Genomic DNA, 19,841 nt, shown 5'->3' with positions numbered 1-19,841 from the left:
AGACAGAGAGACAGACAGACAGAGAGACAGACAGAGAGAGACAGAGAGACAGAGACAGACAGAGAGACAGACAGACAGAGAGACAGAGAGACAGACAGACAGAGAGACAGACAGACAGAGAGAGACAGAGAGACAGACAGACAGAGAGACAGACAGAGAGGCAGACAGAGAGACAGACAGACAGACATAGAGACAGAGAGACAGAGAGACAGACAGACAGACAGACAGAGAGAGAGACAGACAGACTGTGTTACAGCAGCAGTGTGTTCAGGCATTAAATGATAAACATTCCTGTTTGTCATCTTGCAATCTACTAATTTATAGAAATAAACCGTATTTAATTTGTCTTAATTTATATAATTTAATTTAATATTCTGTTTTTGTACATATCATATTCTATTTACATTTATTGCACTACTTTTATTTTGTGATGTTGTATGTTATGAAATATGTTGCATAGTTGGAGGAGCTCATGTTGGAGGAGCTCATGTTGGAGGAGCTCATGCTGGAGGAGCTCAGGTTGGAGGAGCTCATGCTGGAGGAGCTCATGCTGGAGGAGCTCATGCTGGAGGAGCTCATGCTGGAGGAGCTCAGGTTGGAGGAGCTCATGCTGGAGGAGCTCATGTTGGAGGAGCTCATGTTGGAGGAGCTCATGCTGGAGGAGCTCATGTTGGAGGAGCTCATGCTGGAGGAGCTCATGTCTCAGGTCAGAAGAGCCATTTCCGCCCTGTCGCTGCTGAGCGTGGCGAAAACACCTTTGCCTTTGAATGATTGTTGTGTCTTACCGTCGCAGGTGAAGGTGAGCGGCTCTCTGAAGTGTCTGCTGTTCACCGTGACCCTGACGCTGACCCCCAGCGCCTGCTGTAGCTCCTCCCCCTCCACTGACCCCGCCCACACAAAGCCCCGATTCCTGATGCGCCCAGAGTGAGGGTCCGCCGAGCGCAGCCTGTATACACAGTACACAGAGTACACACTCAGTACACACTCAGTACTATTACACAGAGTACACAGAGTACATAGAGTACATAGAGTACAGAGTCATTACACAGAGTAATTACACAGAGTACAGTCAGTACACAGAGTACACACTCAGTACAGTCAGTACTATTACACAGAGTACACAAAGTACAGAGTCATTACACAGAGTACAGTCAGTATGCAGAGTACACAGTCAGTACATAGTCAGAGTGTGTGTGTGTGTGCGTGTCTCTGTGTGTGTGTGTGTGTGCGTGCGCATGTGTGCGCATGTGTGTGTGTGTCTGTGTGTGTCTGTGTGTGTGTGTCTGTGTGTGTGTGTGTTACTCACACGTCCAGCATGTGGCAGAAAGCAGCCACCTCCTCGTCTCTCTCCTCACTCACTTGGAAGAGTTCATATCCAAACCCATTGGTCCTGGAGCCCAGAGACACCTGTCAATCACACAGAGCCGGCCAATCAGAAAAGAGATCTCCACTAACCCACCAATCAGAGGAGAGGGGGACAACATGATGGATTGAAAAAAAGCTCAGAGTGCACATTACTTTGAACACAGAGGAGGATGATGAGATCAGAAAAACTGTTTGTTATTTATATTCAAATATTCAGTAGCTGCACTAGGATGGGTTGAATACAGCGGTTACCCTCGTGTGTGCGCTACACTGTGTCCATGACGATAATATAATACGATAATGTGTAGCTTGATGTAAACTAACTGTAAATATAATTACATATTTGGTAGTAAGATCAGGACGGAAGCTGGATGAATGTAATGTAAATAACATTATTATTCATAATAATAAAGTCATATAAATGTGTACCGGGTCTGCAGACACCCGGCGCTGCCCCCTGTTGCTCGGGGCGACGGGGACGTAGGTCCGGGGCGGGACTTGAGGGGGGAGCGTCTTACTCCGGGCCACGGGCTTCCCTGATTGGTCCCCGTTGGTCTTGCGGCCCCGCGACCCCTGTCGGCCCCCGTTGAGTCGGGACAGCGAGTCGTTGATGTTGTCGTAGTTCAGCCCCAATTTGGGAGGGTCCACTTTGGAAGGGCCCACTTTGGAAGGGCCCACTTTGGGAGGGTCCACTTCGGGGGTGAACAGGTTGACATCTCGGGGCCTGGGGGGGCCTCGGGGGGGCAGGAGGGGGAGAGGGGGGAGGGGGTTTCTTGGTGGGAGCGCAGGGGGGATGTCGTCTTTAGGAACAGGCTTCGTGCGGGGGCTGTCCCTCAGCTTGGGAACCCCCGGGCGGTCCAGGATGTACAGAGGGGCTCCCTGGGGGGTCTGGGAGCCTCCGGGCTGGGTGAGGGAGGAGTCGGATCCAGAGAGGCCCCTCAGCAGGCCTCCTCCTGGGGGGGGCCGCGGCGGGGCTGGGGTCTCGGAGCCACTCTGGTCCTGCTTGAGTCTGGAAAGAGCGTCGTACTCCATCTGAAGAGCCTCGGCCACAACCAGCTCCTTCGGGCTGAGGCCCAGAGCCTCCAGGCCCCACGCCGGGTCCCCGTCAGGGGGGGGGGGCCGCAGACATGGTGGGGCTACTGGGAGGGGGGGGCACACATGGAGCTGCAGGGGACACAAACACTGTTTTATTATGTGGAAAACAGAAACAGTCCTAAACCCTGACTCAGCACTTCCTCTCTTCCTTGTTTCTTTCTTTAACGAGTCGCTCACAACAAGAGACGTTTGTGAACGTCTTTGGAAACTGCAAGTGGATCATTTCATGGAACTAAAGTGACAATAGAGTAGGGCTGCTCAATTAATCGTATTTTAATCGCGATTACGATTATGGATGCAACGATTACGAAAACAACGTAGTCGAAATAAAACGATTCTTTTTTTATTATTATTACTTTTTTTTTTTATTACTTTTTTTTCCTCCAATAAATGGATGTTTTCAAAGTCAATTATTAATCGCAATTACAATTATTGACCCAAATAATCGAGATTATGATTTTTGCCATAATCGAGCAGCCCTACTTTAGAGTGGTGCAGGAATGAGTCCTAAAACCCTAACATGACTCAGCCTTTAGTCTTCCTGTCCCCTGGTCTGGAGGTCAATGGTTTTCTGGATGTGTTTTTGGTTGTTATCCTGAAATCAGGGGGGTATACTACGAAGCAGGATTTTCTCTTAGCGGCTAAATTCAGGGAAAACTCCAGCTTTCCGGTCCTACGAAGCTGGTTCTCTTTTTAGCGGGCTAGATCTCCATGGTAACTTATGCTTAGCGGCTAACCTGGTCGGAACCTGGTTAGGTTGCAGGCTAAGAGCTCAACTCAGTGAAAGCACTGCCTGCTGACCGATCAGAGCTCAGTGTGCGGAGTGTAAAGCGATCAAGTCATATTACAGGAGAAAGGAAATACAGAAAAGCTGCCGTCGCAGGAAAGACGGCCGGCAAAAATCACCGACTGTGTGAACGTGAACATGAATAGAATATCACCTCCATCTGTCACATAGGCCTACTGTATGCAGAAGTATTATTTTAAGCAACACATTAAGTTGAGGAAACACTGGAGTCAAATGTAATGAAAGTCAGATGGTGTCTTAGACGGGCAGTGATATCATAAAGCTGTTAATGTACGCATTCAAACACTTGTTCTGTTCCCAGCTGTATTCACCTTGCAGGTGCAGCTCTGTGGCTTTGATCCTGGATCAAGTGTTTGAGTCATGGATGTTTAAAGTTTAACTTCTTCATTTTTGTCTAATATTATAGTTCACTTTTCATTCAGGAAGTATGACGCTGCGCTGTCAGTACGCTTCTCCATGTCTGTGATTGGTCGAATGCTCCAGATACCACCCCTTTCATGTGAACGCGCACCTAACTAGATAGGAAACGGCTGGCTTGAGCGATCCACTTGATAACCAGCGTCGTAGTACCGTTTAGCGAGAGCGCGTATGTTTTGGATTAGGCCAACCGGCTAACTCAAACATATCCAGGTTAGGTTGAACCAGCTTCGTAGTATAGGCCCCAGGTCTGTGGTAAACACAAGCTGAAGAGATGTTTATGACGTCGACGTCAGTAAATACTTACACTACATTAAAGTGATTTGATATCCAGACTTCATGTGTGACTGATGTCTGAAGCAGGCCTGCAGGCGAGTGCGCAGGGGGAAGGGAACCCAGACACAATGAGCAGGAAGGAAGCGGTACGAGCGGGTTATAGATGACAGAAATATATTTATTATGCAACGCCTGTTTTTCAATTTACACTAAATTCAGTCTCTGTCTTCCTCTTTAATAAAAACAAACACATCGCTGCTTCCTTAGAGATCTGGGAGCAGTCAGACCCATATCTAAGACATGTTTTATTAAGGTTATCCTTTTTCCAGCCAGGAACGTCCCATAGATACAACATCTCTGTGTCAGATAATTAAATAACAATTATGCCGTTCATTATAGGAGAACGGGAGGCCAAAATGTCCGAAATATGATAAATAAGATAAGATGTTTGCATTGCAGCAGCATAAAAACAACACAACAAAACAAGGCATTGAACATAAGTAGAAATTAAAGAGTAGAAATAAACAATTTTAGAATTAAAACGTCTCAAAATAGAATTAAAGCAGCATTAAAAAGTAGGAAATATAAATAAAGGTTTGAAAATACAGTGAAGATAAAACAAACTCTCTTCCAGCCAGAGGTGCTTTGCGATACAGAAACACTCATCAAAGTATATAAAACAGAAGCTTCTCCGTCTCTGTTTAAGTGAGCCACTGAGAGGAAGCGTGTTGATCGCACTTTAAAAGACATCTCATGCAGAACGATGCTGTCTGATGGGCTGGTCCAGCGATCAGAGGGATGTACCAGGTCGATATCCACATCACCCTCTGTCTGAAACCAGAGCCCAGTCGGCTCCGATTGGTTAGCTGGTCGGCTCTGTTGTGATTGGTCAAGGTCAAAAGCCTAAAACGTACAATGTGTTGGAGCTGTTAGCCAATAGGAGCGCATGTGTTCCGTAGTGATGTCACTGTGTTCCGGAACATTGGCATTTTAGCCTCTATGGGGGATAGAAACTCCGTCTGGAAGGAGCAAAGGGATTGTTTTGTATTTGACTAATTATTTTGACGTAAGATTTTCTGAGACAATTCATGCTGCTGTCTGATGGTCTGGTTCATCTGTCTGACACACACACACACACACACACACACACACACACACACACACACACACACACACACACACACACACACACACACACACACACACACACACACACACACACACACACACACACACACACACACACACACACACACACACACACACACACACACACACACACACACACACACACACACACACACACACACACACACACACACACACACACACACACACACACACCACACACACACACACACACACACACACACACACACACACACACACACACACACACACACACACACACACACACACACACACACACACACACACACACACACATTTGAATACTTTATTTGGTTCCACAAATTATATTACATAGACAGGGAATCAAATATATCGGGGCTAAGCAGCACAGAACACTTAGGGGAACACATAGCACCTCCTTCTCCACACGGCTAAGCTGCAGCCTTAAGGCAGGGGTGGGGAACCTCCGGCCTCCGGGCCGTATACGGCTCGAGAGACAATTTGGTACGGCCCTCGAGGTAATTTATAAACACACGCAAAAAAGAAAAAATGTAAGAAATCTAGACCGCAAAAAAATTAAACAAGCGAGGGCCTGTTTTTCCTGGCAGGGTCAGGGTCCTTGAACACAACACGAGCCTAACGTGTCATCACGTGGTATATGTCTCGACTGACAGGGGTGCAGTTCTGACGGAGAGCACCAGAACGCCGCTCCAGCACTTCAGAAATTGCAGTACCCATAAGGAGCCGTACACATGACGCAGTTTCTGCGTGTCTGTGTCTTAGTTGAAATCCCAGTGGCGATCTGCTCATCTGTCACACTGATCATACAGTCAATAACTGTGTTGTTATTAGCATCTGGTTAGCTAGCTATGCTAACGAATATAAGAAGCTTTTTCTACAACCAGTGAGGTAAAGGCACATCTTTATATGATCATTAGGCTATAGTTATAAAAAAATAAGAGAATAAAGTAAACAGGTATAAAATACTATATGACAGTAAAATAAGTTGTTATTAATAAAGAAGAATAGAGTTTGAAAGGAGAGTGATTTGTCAAATATTCATAAAGAAATATAAATCTGCTTACAGTTCTGTTTCATCTGGGTGTTGAGAGATGTTTCCATAGATCTCCTCATGTTGCTCTCAAAGTGCACCAGATTGATGCTTTCAACTTCAACATTTAAAAAAAAATCTTCCCGGGGGAGCATGCCCCCCGGACCCCCCTAGAGGAGGTTAGTTCCCCCCCCCCACTTAAATCAAGTTCACATGGATAGGAAACTAAATACATTTGCACACATCTTGTTTCCATATCTTTCTGTTTTGGTGGTCATGCCACACCGTGCACGTGCATGCATGCGCGAGTCATGGTGAGATATCTGGATTAAGAGGTTGCTTTTTCTTTGCACAGAATGAAATGAATGGGCTGTGATTTTAGTTTTTTTAAGCAGAGGTCAATAATTTGTACGGCCCTCTGAGGATATTGTAAAAATTGAAATGGCCCTTGAGAGGAAAAAGGTTCCCAACCCCTGCCTTAAGGGAACACATAGCACCTCCTTCTCCACACGGCTAAGCTGCAGCTTTAAGGGAACACATAGCATCTCCTTCTCCACACGGCTAAGCTGCAGCCTTAAGAGAACACATAGCATCTCCTTCTCCACACGGCTAAGCTGCAGCCTTAAGGGAACACATAGCATCTCCTTCTCCACACGGCTAAGCTGCAGCCTTAAGGGAACACATAGCATCTCCTTCTCCACACGGCTAAGCTGCAGCCTTAAGGGAACACATAGCATCTCCTTCTCCACACGGCTAAGCTGCAGCTTTAAGGGAACACATAGCACCTCCTTCTCCACACGGCTAAGCTGCAGCCTTAAGGGAACACATAGCACCTCCCTCTCCACACGGCTAAGCTGCAGCTTTAAGGGAACACATAGCATCTCCTTCTCCACACGGCTAAGCTGCAGCCTTAAGGGAACACATAGCATCTCCTTCTCCACACGGCTAAGCTGCAGCTTTAAGGGAACACATAGCACCTCCTTCTCCACACGGCTAAGCTGCAGCTTTAAGGGAACACATAGCACCTCCTTCTCCACACGGCTAAGCTGCAGCCTTAAGGGAACACATAGCATCTCCTTCTCCACACGGCTAAGCTGCAGCTTTAAGGGAACACATAGCATCTCCTTCTCCACACGGCTAAGCAGCAGCCTTAAGGGAACACATAGCATCTCCTTCTCCACACGGCTAAGCTGCAGCTTTAAGGGAACACATAGCACCTCCTTCTCCACACGGCTAAGCTGCAGCCTTAAGGGAACACATAGCATCTCCTTCTCCACACGGCTAAGCTGCAGCTTTAAGGGAACACATAGCATCTCCTTCTCCACACGGCTAAGCAGCAGCCTTAAGGGAACACATAGCATCTCCTTCTCCACACGGCTAAGCAGCCAATAGCAGCTGAGACAGAGCAATATTTGGCTTTTCTCTTTGACATTCCAGCAACTCTCAGACCAATCACGGGTGCTTTTATATACATGGCTAAGACTTCCGAATATAAGTATGCTATATCTACACTTGTACCCAAAGCTGGTTATCACATCGAGCAGTGGTTGGTATTTGATATACTTGTCCTGGAAAGCCTGGTCCATGCACAGGTCAAAGGCACAGCCTACTTCTAATATTAGCACCTCCCTGTGGAGTCAACAGAAACCACATCAGGTGTATTTGGATGTCAGCAAAGACATCATTGGTGAAGCCAAACCGTTCTGGAGGCACTCTAGCGTGCTTGTACATTGCTGCGCTAGATGGTAAGATGTTTCGTACCGCATCAGACACAATGTCCACAGTACGGTCATGACGGCTATGTACCGGCGTCTGTATGCATTACATCCATCTGTTATGTGTGCAATGGATTCTAGGCGTTGTTGTGAATCCTGATGGTCTAAACAGAATGGAGTGTGAATGCGAGGGTACCAGGTGGACAGGTTGTACTCAGTGGGTAATACCTGCAGTCTTGCTTTGATGGTAAATGTCAGAACATCCTCACCAACAGCGGCGTTCTTAAACACTGAGTGTGAGACTGAGTGGTCAGCAAACCCCAAACAGGCCTGTAGTCTGAGTCCACACCAGTGCTGCCTGATCTCAGACTGCTTCGTGCTGAGCAGAACCCTCCTTGCAGAGTCTCTGTGCAGTTCCACAGTCTCTTCCTGAGGTGTTGTGATGTCGGCCTTCACAACCACACTGGGGTCTGTGATCAGTTCATCAGAGACTTCAGTCTGTGTGTTGAGTCTTGTCCATTTCAGCTGGACTCCAGTCCGATTGCAGAGGTCATTGAGATCTGGCCAGTCAGACCCCGAAGCCCTTGGCCTGAGAGTCCAGTTTCCCAGAGTCTTTCCTCCTGAAGCCGAGGAAGTTGTTCTGGTCTGCGCTGGCCAGGGGGTCTTCCTTCTGTGTAGATCCAGCAGGAGAGAGGCCCTGGCCATTTCTCTTACGGTGACATCATCATTGTTAAGCATGTGGAACAGGTGGGCTAGCCTGGTGGCTATGTAGGTCCACTCGACATTGGGGACTCCCAGCCCCCCCTCTCCACATGGGAGAAAGATGATGCCCCGTGTGGAGTGTGTGTTGAGGCCCACCCACTTTCTGACCAGCTGGACAGTTTTGTGGCCAAGGTATGGGTAGGTCTCTCAGTGCCTTGAGAGGGATGTGTACGTTGGCAAAGAGATGTTGAATTGTAGCCAAAGCCACCTCTCTCACAGCCTGGAACTTCATGAGGACGGGGAGGGGGGACAAGTCAATCAGGTGGAGACGATGGAGAAACTCTGCAGTGAGCTCCTCGACCTGCTCCCCCCACTCGCCAGCGATGTTAAACCTGTGGCCAAGGTATGGGTAGGTCTCATTACGGGAATACACCTTAATGGGTTGGCCCATTACAAGAAAGGAGGGGGGCTTGTCGTTCTTGGCCTTATACCAGCGGTTGCCTCCACTGCGGCGCTCATGGAGTACGGCACACTTAGCTTGCTTCACCTCCAGCCCTGACCATTGGAGGAACTCATCAGTGCGCGCCAGCATGTTAATGATGACATCCTCTTGTCGTGATGACACCTGCACGTCGTCAGCGTATCCCTGAACAGGATTTGGGGATTTGACATGCAGCGGAGCGCACTGGTAAATCCACTTCATCCATTGGTTGAGTGCTAGGATGAAGTTCACGGCACTCCAGGGACAGCCAGTTTTTATTCCCACCTTCAGTGCAATCGGCTCTGTGAGCTGCTGCCCACAGATAACCTGGAGAAATGAACCTTGGTACACATTGGATACAATATTCACCAAAGGCTGAGGCAGGTGTATTTCCTCTAATGCTTGTAGCATCACCTCATGGGAGAGTGTACCAAACACATCTCTAAAGTCCAAAAACACTGTGTAGAATTTAGATGATCCATGTTTGAAATCATCTATTCCGGTTTTTAAGCAAAACACATGTTCGTTCATTCCCTGTCTGTTGATATATGCTTTCTGATGGGGGGAGAGAATCCCTGTGTCCACCAGCCAGGGTAAGATGCGGGTGAGTAGGCACTTCATAAAGACTTTGTATATAGTGGGCAATAGTGAAATGTCACGCCAAGTGGAAGGATCATCTGGGACATTTTCCTTTTTTGGTATCCTGTGAATGAAGCAGGCACCTTCTCATTGATCAGGCAGGCATTGAAGATGTGTGTGAGTGTCTGTGTTGACGTGGGCCTGGTAGCTCTCAGCGTCTCATAGATGACCCCATCAGATCCACTAGACATCCACCGGGCAGTCGCTGTAAGGTCCACCGGGCAGTCGCTGTAAGGTCCACCGGGCAGTCGCTGTAAGGTCCACCGGGCAGTCGCTGTAAGGTCCACCGGGCAGTCGCTGTAAGGTCCACCGGGCAGTCGCTGTAAGGTCCACCGGGCAGTCGCTGTAAGGTCCACCGGGCAGTTGCTGTAAGGTCCACCGGGCAGTCGCTGTAAGGTCCACCGGCCAGTCGGCAGAAAGAGGGAATTTCTTCAGGATTCTGGCGACAGAAGCTGGAATCCGTAGGGACGCGAGTTTCGTTGCGTCGCGGAGAATATTCCATTAATGAAAAAAGCGCTGGTCAGGATTGTCACCAGCCTGCCCCACTTCTCTGCGCCTCCGAGAGTAACAGCAAAGTTAGATCTTACCTGGAGCAGTTTTGTGTCCAGTGTCCCCCTGCACGCTCTTTCATCTCTCTGGAAAGTAGTCCACTCACAATCCGACAATAATCGCACATATTGCTCGAAGTCTACACGAACATCTCCGGCCGGTGTTGGGCTTGGGTCGCAGACGTTCAGGCGTTGTTTGTAGACCCGCCCGCTGTTCAGGGCTTGTTTAAAGGCCAATCTCAGCGTGGTAACGAGACACATTGTGTACCAAAAGCGTCCAGTGCATCTTATATCCCCACTGCAATAACGATGGCAGTTACAACGGGTGTATGTGAGCTTAGATGTTAAAAAAGGTGAGCGAGTTCCTCTCACCACTCATGCGTGGCCGCCATGACACACACACACACACACACACACACACACACACACACACACACACACACACACACACACACACACACACACACACACACACACACACACACACAACACACACACACACACACACACACACACACACACACACACACACACACACACACACACACACACACACACACCACACACCACACACACACACACACACACACACACACACACACACACACACACACACACAACACACACACACACACACACACACACACACACACACACACACACACACACACACACACACACACACACACACACACACACACACCATTATATTTAAAACAGTGGAAACAAATTCCCAGTGAAATTCCACAATTTCTAGTTAGTTTAAAAATGATTTAAAGAGGCCCTTTCCTGTAGTGTGTTTCATTGCTGCTCCAACACATTGTAAGTGATAGACTAAGGGGCGGGACATCTCTCAGCAGTTGACCAATCACAACATATAGTGTCTCTACAAAGTAGAAACAAAGTAGAGACGCTACATACTTGGTTGTAATTCCTAGAGAAGCAATGCTGTGCAGTGACACCAACTGTAACAATGCGCAGCATGGTAGTGATCTATGTTTTACATATGATCTTATTATTGATGTGTTAAATGCCTCAAGTAGGGGTTTTTACAACAGTAAGAAAAAGGAGCATAGTATAAAACCTGGATGGAATGAACATGTGAGCTGCGCAACAATAGTTGCCATGGTTTCTGGAAAGAGGTCAAAGTCATAAACAGCTGTAAGACTCCCTTACCGTCTTCCATTGAAGGAGTGTGTGGGTCAGGCAGCATCGCAGAACTGTGGCGACAACACTATCAGGAGTTGTTCAACTGAGTTAAGAGTGATGCATTTGTGGTTGAAAAGGTTGACTCCACTGAAAACGTTACAGTTAGATCAGAGGAAGTCTACAACACTATAATGAATCTAGAAAAGAACAAAGCTTGTGGCCCGGATCTCATCTCAGCCGAACACTTCAAACATGCCAGTCTTAAGCTTGCTCCTCTTCTTGCTCTACTGGTTTCCTTAATCATGGTGTCTTACCAGATTCCATGTTATCTGTGCTACTTGTGCCAGTCACCAAGGATGAAGCTGGGAAGATTAATGGCATTGATAATTACAGACCCATTGCTTTAGCTAGCATTCTCTCCAAAGTGCTGGAGAACATTCTGTTGGATAGGCTGGAAAGGTATATTACCACAGCTGACAACCAGTTTGGTTTTAAAAGTAAACACGGCACAGATATGTGTATTTTTGCTTTAAAAGACATTATAGCACAAATATAGAAGCCATAATTCCACCTTGTTTCTGTGTTGTATTGATGCTTCCAGGCATTTGATCGACTGAATCACTTCAAATGATTTGACAACATGTGCCAGAGAGCGGAACCCAAGTACATAATAAGGATCTTAGCCTTCTGGTATGCACATCAGACTATGAGGTGAAGTGGGGCCATACTGTGTCTGAACATGTTGATGTTGGTAATGGGGTCAAGCAAGGTGGGATTTGATCTCCTGTGTTGTTTAATCTGTACCTGGATGATCTGTCGAGGAAACTGAACTTGTGTAAAACTGGCTGTGTCATCGGAGCTACTGTTGTCAACCACCTTATGTACGCAGATGATTTAATCTTCTCCCCATGCAGTGCTGGCTTACAACAGCTTCTGAGGACTTGCTCCCAGTCTGGCATTGATTTGAATATGAAGTATAACGCCAAGAAGAGTAGCATCATGATTGTGCGAAGTAAAGAGGATAAAAAGGCTGTATGTCCTCATTGTATTCTCAGTAGCAACATTCTTCTTGAGTGCAGTGAGATGAAGAACCTCGGTCATTATATCTCTGATGATCTCACAGATGACAAAGACATCCATAGACAGCACTGCAAACTGTATGCCCAGTGCTCTGTAGGTGTCAAGGTATCACTTTTTAAAGCTTTCTGTACACCAGTGATCACCAACTGGCGGCCCGCGGGCCACATCCGGCCCGCCAGACATTCTCATCCGGCCCGCACGACGGGGGTGACTGTGGCGTTGGCGGAGTGGTTACTGCGTTCGCCCCCCACCCATTTCTTTGTTTACAACGTCTCGTGAGTAAGGTGCAGTACCGGAGTCCAACAGAGAGGCAGCAGCTGCAGGACAGTAGACTGCGTACTGCGAAACCTTCCCTCCCTTGAAGAAGAAGTGATCCTTCGTTGTGAAGAGTCTGGTTAATGCGCTCCGCACCACAGCAGCAGCCCCGCTGCGACAGAGTCCAACAGAGAGGCAGGAGCTGCGGGACAGTAGACTGCGTACTGCGAAACCTTCCCTGCCTTGAAGAAGAAGTGATCCTTCGTTGTGAAGAGTCTGGTTAATGCGCTCCGCACCACAGCAGCAGCCCCGCTGCGACAGAGTCCAACAGAGAGGCAGGAGCTGCGGGACAGTAGCCTAGAAGCAGGGTTGGGTTGTAACGGAATACATGTAACGGCGTTACGTAATCAGAATACAAACATCAAGTAGGCTAACTGTATTCAGCTGGCGTTACATTTGAAAAACGAGTAATCTGATTACAGTTACTTTCGTAAACCTGAAGTGAATACATTTTGGAATACTTATTGGAATTATTGGTGGAAAAATTTCCTCACAAAATGTAATATTCATTACCGGCAGAACTGTGTGCACACTGCACGGCGCTGCTGCATGTCTGTGAGCGAGAGAGATGCAGCGTGTCTGTGAGGCCCCGCCCCCGCACGCAGGTGAGAGAGAGATCTCTTTTAAAATATATTGAAAGTAAAATGTGCAAGATAACCTTTATGTAGCATTTCTTTATTGTCGAAATGATGACATTTCATAACAGGATCAAATCAAAGTGAATGGCCTGCTGCTGCTGGATGCATGGGGCAAGTGACTGGAAACAGTTTTAAAAGGTATTACATCGTTTCAGATTATACATAATGATAATTCATTCTATGTAGGGGCGCCTTTCAAAGCACCAAGGACACCTTACAATTCATAACATATTCCAAGGAAAGGTTTTAAGACAGTACAAAGAATGCAGTCCGGGTGATGTGTTTGATGTGGGGTGCAGATGAGAGAGCTGTCCAGAATGACACCAAGATGTTGTGTTTGAGTTCTTGATAAGCCATTAAAACAGTAAAATACGTGTCTCCTGTTCACCAAAACATATCCATCTGTTATGGGGAAAGAAAGTATTCCAAAAGTATTCTAAAAGTAATCTGAATACATTTTTAAGACACGTAACTGTAACTGTATTCTGATTACTTTCAGAGCATGTATTCAGTATTCAGTAACTGATTACATTTACAAAGTAACCCTCCCAACCCTGCCTAGAAGTGATGCTTCGTTAGCGTGAAGAGTCTGCTAAGCTTTATGCGGTCCACAGTACCTGAGCATGCTCCACTAACCCCCCCCCCCCCCCACTTCAAAATTCTGGGCTATATAAAAATCGCTGGCGGGTCAGCGGGATAGTGTCTATTGGATACATTTTGGCCCTTGGACAAATGTAGTTGGTGATCCCTGCTGTACACCATTGTACACGGCTCACCTGTGGAGTAACTGCACGGCTCACCTGTGGAGTAACTGCACGGCTCACCTGTGGAGTAACTACACGGCTCACCTGTGGAGTAACTACAAGGCTCACCTGTGGAGTAACTACAAGGCTCATCTGTGGAGTAACTACAAGGCTCACCTGTGGAGTAACTACAAGGCTCACCTGTGGAGTAACTACACGGCTCACCTGTGGAGTAACTACAAGGCTCACCTGTGGAGTAACTACAAGGCTCACCTGTGGAGTAACTACACGGCTCACCTGTGGAGTAACTACAAGGCTCACCTGTGGAGTAACTACACGGCTCACCTGTGGAGTAACTACACGGCTCACCTGTGGAGTAACTACACGGCTCACCTGTGGAGTAACTACACGGCTCACCTGTGGAGTAACTACACGGCTCACCTGTGGAGTAACTACACGGCTCACCTGTGGAGTAACTACACGGCTCACCTGTGGAGTAACTACACGGCTCACCTGTGGAGTAACTACAAGGCTCACCTGTGGAGTAACTACAAGGCTCACCTGTAGAGTAACTACACGGCTCACCTGTGGAGTAACTACAAGGCTCACCTGTGGAGTAACTACAAGGCTCACCTGTAGAATAACTACACGGCTCACCTGTGGAGTAACTACAAGGCTCACCTGTGGAGTAACTACACGGCTCACCTGTGGAGTAACTACAAGGCTCACCTGTGGAGTAACTTCAAGGCTCACCTGTGGAATAACTACAAGGCTCACCTGTAGAATAACTACACGGCTCACCTGTGGAGTAACTACAAGGCTCACCTGTGGAGTAACTACACGGCTCACCTGTGGAGTAACTACAAGGCTCACCTGTGGAGTAACTACAAGGCTCACCTGTGGAGTAACTACAAGGCTCACCTGTGGAGTAACTTCAAGGCTCACCTGTGGAATAACTACACGGCTCACCTGTGGAGTAACTACAAGGCTCACCTGTGGAGTAACTACAAGGCTCACCTGTAGAATAACTACACGGCTCACCTGTGGAGTAACTACAAGGCTCACCTGTGGAGTAACTACAAGGCTCACCTGTAGAATAACTACACGGCTCACCTGTGGAGTAACTACAAGGCTCACCTGTGGAGTAACTACACGGCTCACCTGTGGAGTAACTACAAGGCTCACCTGTGGAGTAACTACAAGGCTCACCTGTGGAGTAACTACAAGGCTCACCTGTGGAGTAACTTCAAGGCTCACCTGTGGAATAACTACACGGCTCACCTGTGGAGTAACTACAAGGCTCACCTGTGGAGTAACTACACGGCTCACCTGTGGAGTAACTACACGGCTCACCTGTGGAGTAACTACACGGCTCACCTGTGGAGTAACTACACGGCTCACCTGTGGAGTAACTACAAGGCTCACCTGTAGAATAACTACACGGCTCACCTGTGGAGTAACTACAAGGCTCACCTGTGGAGTAACTACACTGCTAGAAGCATGCAAAAACTAAAAGTTGCATCCAGCGATGCTTTCCAGTTGCTGCTGAGGGTACCGAGACGCACAGTGCCAGCCAGCTGTTTGTTAACTTTGGGGGTACCTACCTGTCAAGCCCTTTTAAGAAAGTTAATGTAGAAATTCATGTGTCGCCTAGAACAGTGGTTCTCAAATGAAGGTACGCGGACCCCTAGGGGTACGTTGGAGTACTGCAGGGGGTACGTGAGATTTATTTTATGCTAATGTGAAAAAACAAACATAATTAATGCATTTAAACAAACTACTAATAGTAGATGAACTACTTTATTCAAAGGTCTACAGAAACTCTGGATAATAAAATGGGAACAATAAACGGCTCTCTTTTCCTCTCCCTCTCCTGACAGCCCGTCAGTCTTGTGCAGCTCGCTGAACCTGTAATGAGTGACCCGACAGTAAAGAATACATATATGTATAACTAGTTTAGCTAGTTCCAGAGTAGATGAACTAGCTAAGTGTGTTAGGTCTAACTCTTAGTGTATTTCACTCAACGGTCCGTCACAGCGGGGAGCTGTGATCATGCAGAGCTGCGTGTTCTCCGTCAGCAGCAGCTGATCTCTGATCTCTCTCTCCCGTCCGGTTAGACTTCACTCGCGTTTATGTCCAAATCTATGAGATCTAGCTAGTTTTAGTTAATTATATGGCTGCCTGCTTTTCAAAGGACCTAAACAATAAGCGTTGCTTGACAACGGCGTGTGGCCGCAAAGTATAGCGCAGCATTATGCATATGTTTATATGAGGGGTCAAAATCCCATGCTCATAAAATGCTCATATATTTTGTTCTCTTCATTCCCCACGCCCCTAAATAAATAAATATACACATTTTAGGAAAAGTAAGGAAGTTTGAGCAGTGTGGGTTTTATATGAACAGAGTTTCACATATTTCAAAACGCAGAGTGTAATAACTGCAGTTGCCTCCCTGTCAGAATGACAACGATCCTCAGTGAAGCTCGAGCCCATGTTTCACTACGTTGTACAACTTATTAAAAAGATCAGTTCAATGCAACTAATGCCGTCTCTGTGTTATTGCATGATGTTAAAATTTATAATAATTTAATTTATAATGTTGTTGTTTTAATAAATCAGACTGATGGTGCAGCGCTGTGCTGTAGCTCTTTATATAGGCATTTTGTCCTTAACAAATTGTTGTTGCGCTGATCAGGGGGAACATGATTGAAAAAAGTTTGAGAACCACTGCTCTAGAAGACTCTCACAATCATGTTATCTCGATTTTAATGAACCCTGTGAAGAGTTCTACCCGGTTCTCTTCCATGATTTGGAGACATTGGCGCAATAGCCTATACAGACGGTGAGCATGATGTGTGTTTTGTCTTTTTGTATGTGATATGGACCTTGAGTCTGAAATAAAGATTGGAAATAATACTGATATACACCTGAACATCAGCAGGAGAGGACTCTTTAAAGTAGAGACACTACACCTGAAAATCAGCAGGAGAGGACTCTTTAAAGTACAGACACTACATACTGATATACATCTGAACATCAGCAGGAGAGGACTCTTTAAAGTAGAGACACTACATACTGATATACACCTGAACATCAGCAGGAGAGGACTCTTTAAAGTAGAGACACTACATACTGATATACACCTGAACATCAGCAGGAGAGGACTCTTTAAAGTAGAGACACTACATACTGATATACACCTGAACATCAGCAGGAGAGGACTCTTTAAAGTAGAGACACTACATACTGATATACACCTGAACATCAGCAGGAGAGGACTCTTTAAAGTAGAGACACTACATACTGATATACACCTGAACATCAGCAGGAGAGGACTCTTTAAAGTAGAGACACTACATACTGATATACACCTGAACATCAGCAGGAGAGGACTCTTTAAAGTAGAGACACTACATACTGATATACACCTGAACATCAGCAGGAGAGGACTCTTTAAAGTAGAGACACTACATACTGATATACACCTGAACATCAGCAGGAGAGGACTCTTTAAAGTAGAGACACTACATACTGATATACACCTGAACATCAGCAGGAGAGGACTCTTTAAAGTAGAGACACTACATACTGATATACACCTGAACATCAGCAGGAGAGGACTCTTTAAAGTAGAGACACTACATACTGATATACACCTGAACATCAGCAGGAGAGGACTCTTTAAAGTAGAGACACTACATACTGATATACACCTGAACATCAGCAGGAGAGGACTCTTTAAAAGTAGAGACACTACATACTGATATACACCTGAACATCAGCAGGAGAGGACTCTTTAAAGTAGAGACACTACATACTGAGATACACCTGAACATCAGCAGGAGAGGACTCTTTAAAGTAGAGACACTACATACTGATATACACCTGAACATCAGCAGGAGAGGACTCTTTAAAGTAGAGACACTACATACTGATATACACCTGAACATCAGCAGGAGAGGACTCTTTAAAGTAGAGACACTACATACTGATATACACCTGAACATCAGCAGGAGAGGACTCTTTAAAGTAGAGACACTACATACTGATATACACCTGAACATCAGCAGGAGAGGACTCTTTAAAGTAGAGACACTACATACTGATATACACCTGAACATCAGCAGGAGAGGACTCTTTAAAGTAGAGACACTACATACTGATATACACCTGAACATCAGCAGGAGAGGACTCTTTAAAGTAGAGACACTACATACTGATATACACCTGAACATCAGCAGGAGAGGACTATTTAAAGTAGAGACACTACATACTGATATACACCTGAACATCAGCAGGAGAGGACTCTTTAAAGTAGATACACTACATACTGATATACACCTGAACATCAGCAGGAGAGGACTCTTTAAAGTAGAGACACTACAACCTGAAAATCAGCAGGAGAGGACTCTTTAAAGTACAGACACTACATACTGATATACATCCTGAACATCAGCAGGAGAGGACTCTTTAAAGTAGAGACACTACATACTGATATACACCTGAACATCAGCAGGAGAGGACTCTTTAAAGTAGAGACACTACATACTGATATACACCTGAACATCAGCAGGAGAGGACTATTTAAAGTAGAGACACTACATACTGATATACACCTGAACATCAGCAGGAGAGGACTCTTTAAAGTAGAGACACTACATACTGATATACACCTGAACATCAGCAGGAGATGACTCTTTAAAGTAGAGACACTACATACTGATATACACCTGAACATCAGCAGGAGAGTACTCTTTAAAGTAGAGACACTACATACTGATATACACCTGAACATCAGCAGGAGAGGACTCTTTAAAGTAGAGACACTACATACTGATATACACCTGAACATCAGCAGGAGAGGACTCTTTAAAGTAGAGACACTACATACTGATATACACCTGAACATCAGCAGGAGAGGACTCTTTAAAATAGAGACACTACATACTGATATACACCTGAACATCAGCAGGAGAGGACTCTTTAAAGTAGAGACACTACATACTGATATACACCTGAACATCAGCAGGAGAGGACTCTTTAAAGTAGAGACACTACATACTGATATACACCTGAACATCAGCAGGAGAGGACTCTTTAAAGTAGAGACACTACATACTGATATACACCTGAACATCAGCAGGAGAGGACTCTTTAAAGTAGAGACACTACATACTGATATACACCTGAACATCAGCAGGAGAGGACTCTTTAAAGTAGAGACACTACATACTGATAACCCAAGGAGAGACTTTTAAGTAGACACTACATACTGATATACACCTGAACATCAGCAGGAGAGGACTCTTTAAAGTAGAGACACTACATACTGATACACCTGAACATCAGCAGGAGAGGACTCTTTAAAGTAGAGACACTACATACTGATATACACCTGAACATCAGCAGGAGAGGACTCTTTAAAGTAGAGACACTACATACTGATATACACCTGAACATCAGCAGGAGAGGACTCTTTAAAGTAGAGACACTACATACTGATATACACCTGAACATCAGCAGGAGAGGACTCTTTAAAGTAGAGACACTACATACTGATATACACCTGAACATCAGCAGGAGAGGACTCTTTAAGTAGAGACACTACATACTGATATACACCTGAACATCAGCAGGAGAGGACTCTTTAAAGTAGATACACTACATACTGATATACACCTGAACATC

At 46.0% G+C, this 19,841-nt stretch overlaps 1 protein-coding gene across 1 annotated transcript in view; it reads right to left on the bottom strand.

The window, feature by feature from the left end:
- Positions 1-687: 687 nt before the first annotated feature.
- LOC117533216 (phosphatidylinositol 4-phosphate 3-kinase C2 domain-containing subunit beta-like) overlaps positions 688-19,841 on the bottom strand; it is a 32,859-nt gene continuing 13,705 nt past the window's right edge. Inside the window, exons 2-4 of the mRNA XM_034196836.1 lie at positions 1,795-2,529; positions 1,307-1,407; positions 688-946 (exon numbers count right to left, since the gene is read on the bottom strand). Of these exons, the coding sequence (XP_034052727.1) occupies positions 703-946; positions 1,307-1,407; positions 1,795-2,397 (948 nt within the window). The 5' untranslated portion in view covers positions 2,398-2,529 and the 3' untranslated portion in view covers positions 688-702. The remainder of the gene's footprint in view (positions 947-1,306; positions 1,408-1,794; positions 2,530-19,841) is intronic.

The sequence above is a fragment of the Gymnodraco acuticeps genome, unplaced genomic scaffold (genome assembly GCF_902827175.1).
Source record: "Gymnodraco acuticeps unplaced genomic scaffold, fGymAcu1.1, whole genome shotgun sequence".
NCBI lineage: Eukaryota > Metazoa > Chordata > Actinopteri > Perciformes > Bathydraconidae > Gymnodraco > Gymnodraco acuticeps.
This window is presented reverse-complemented; position numbering and strand designations above follow the sequence as displayed.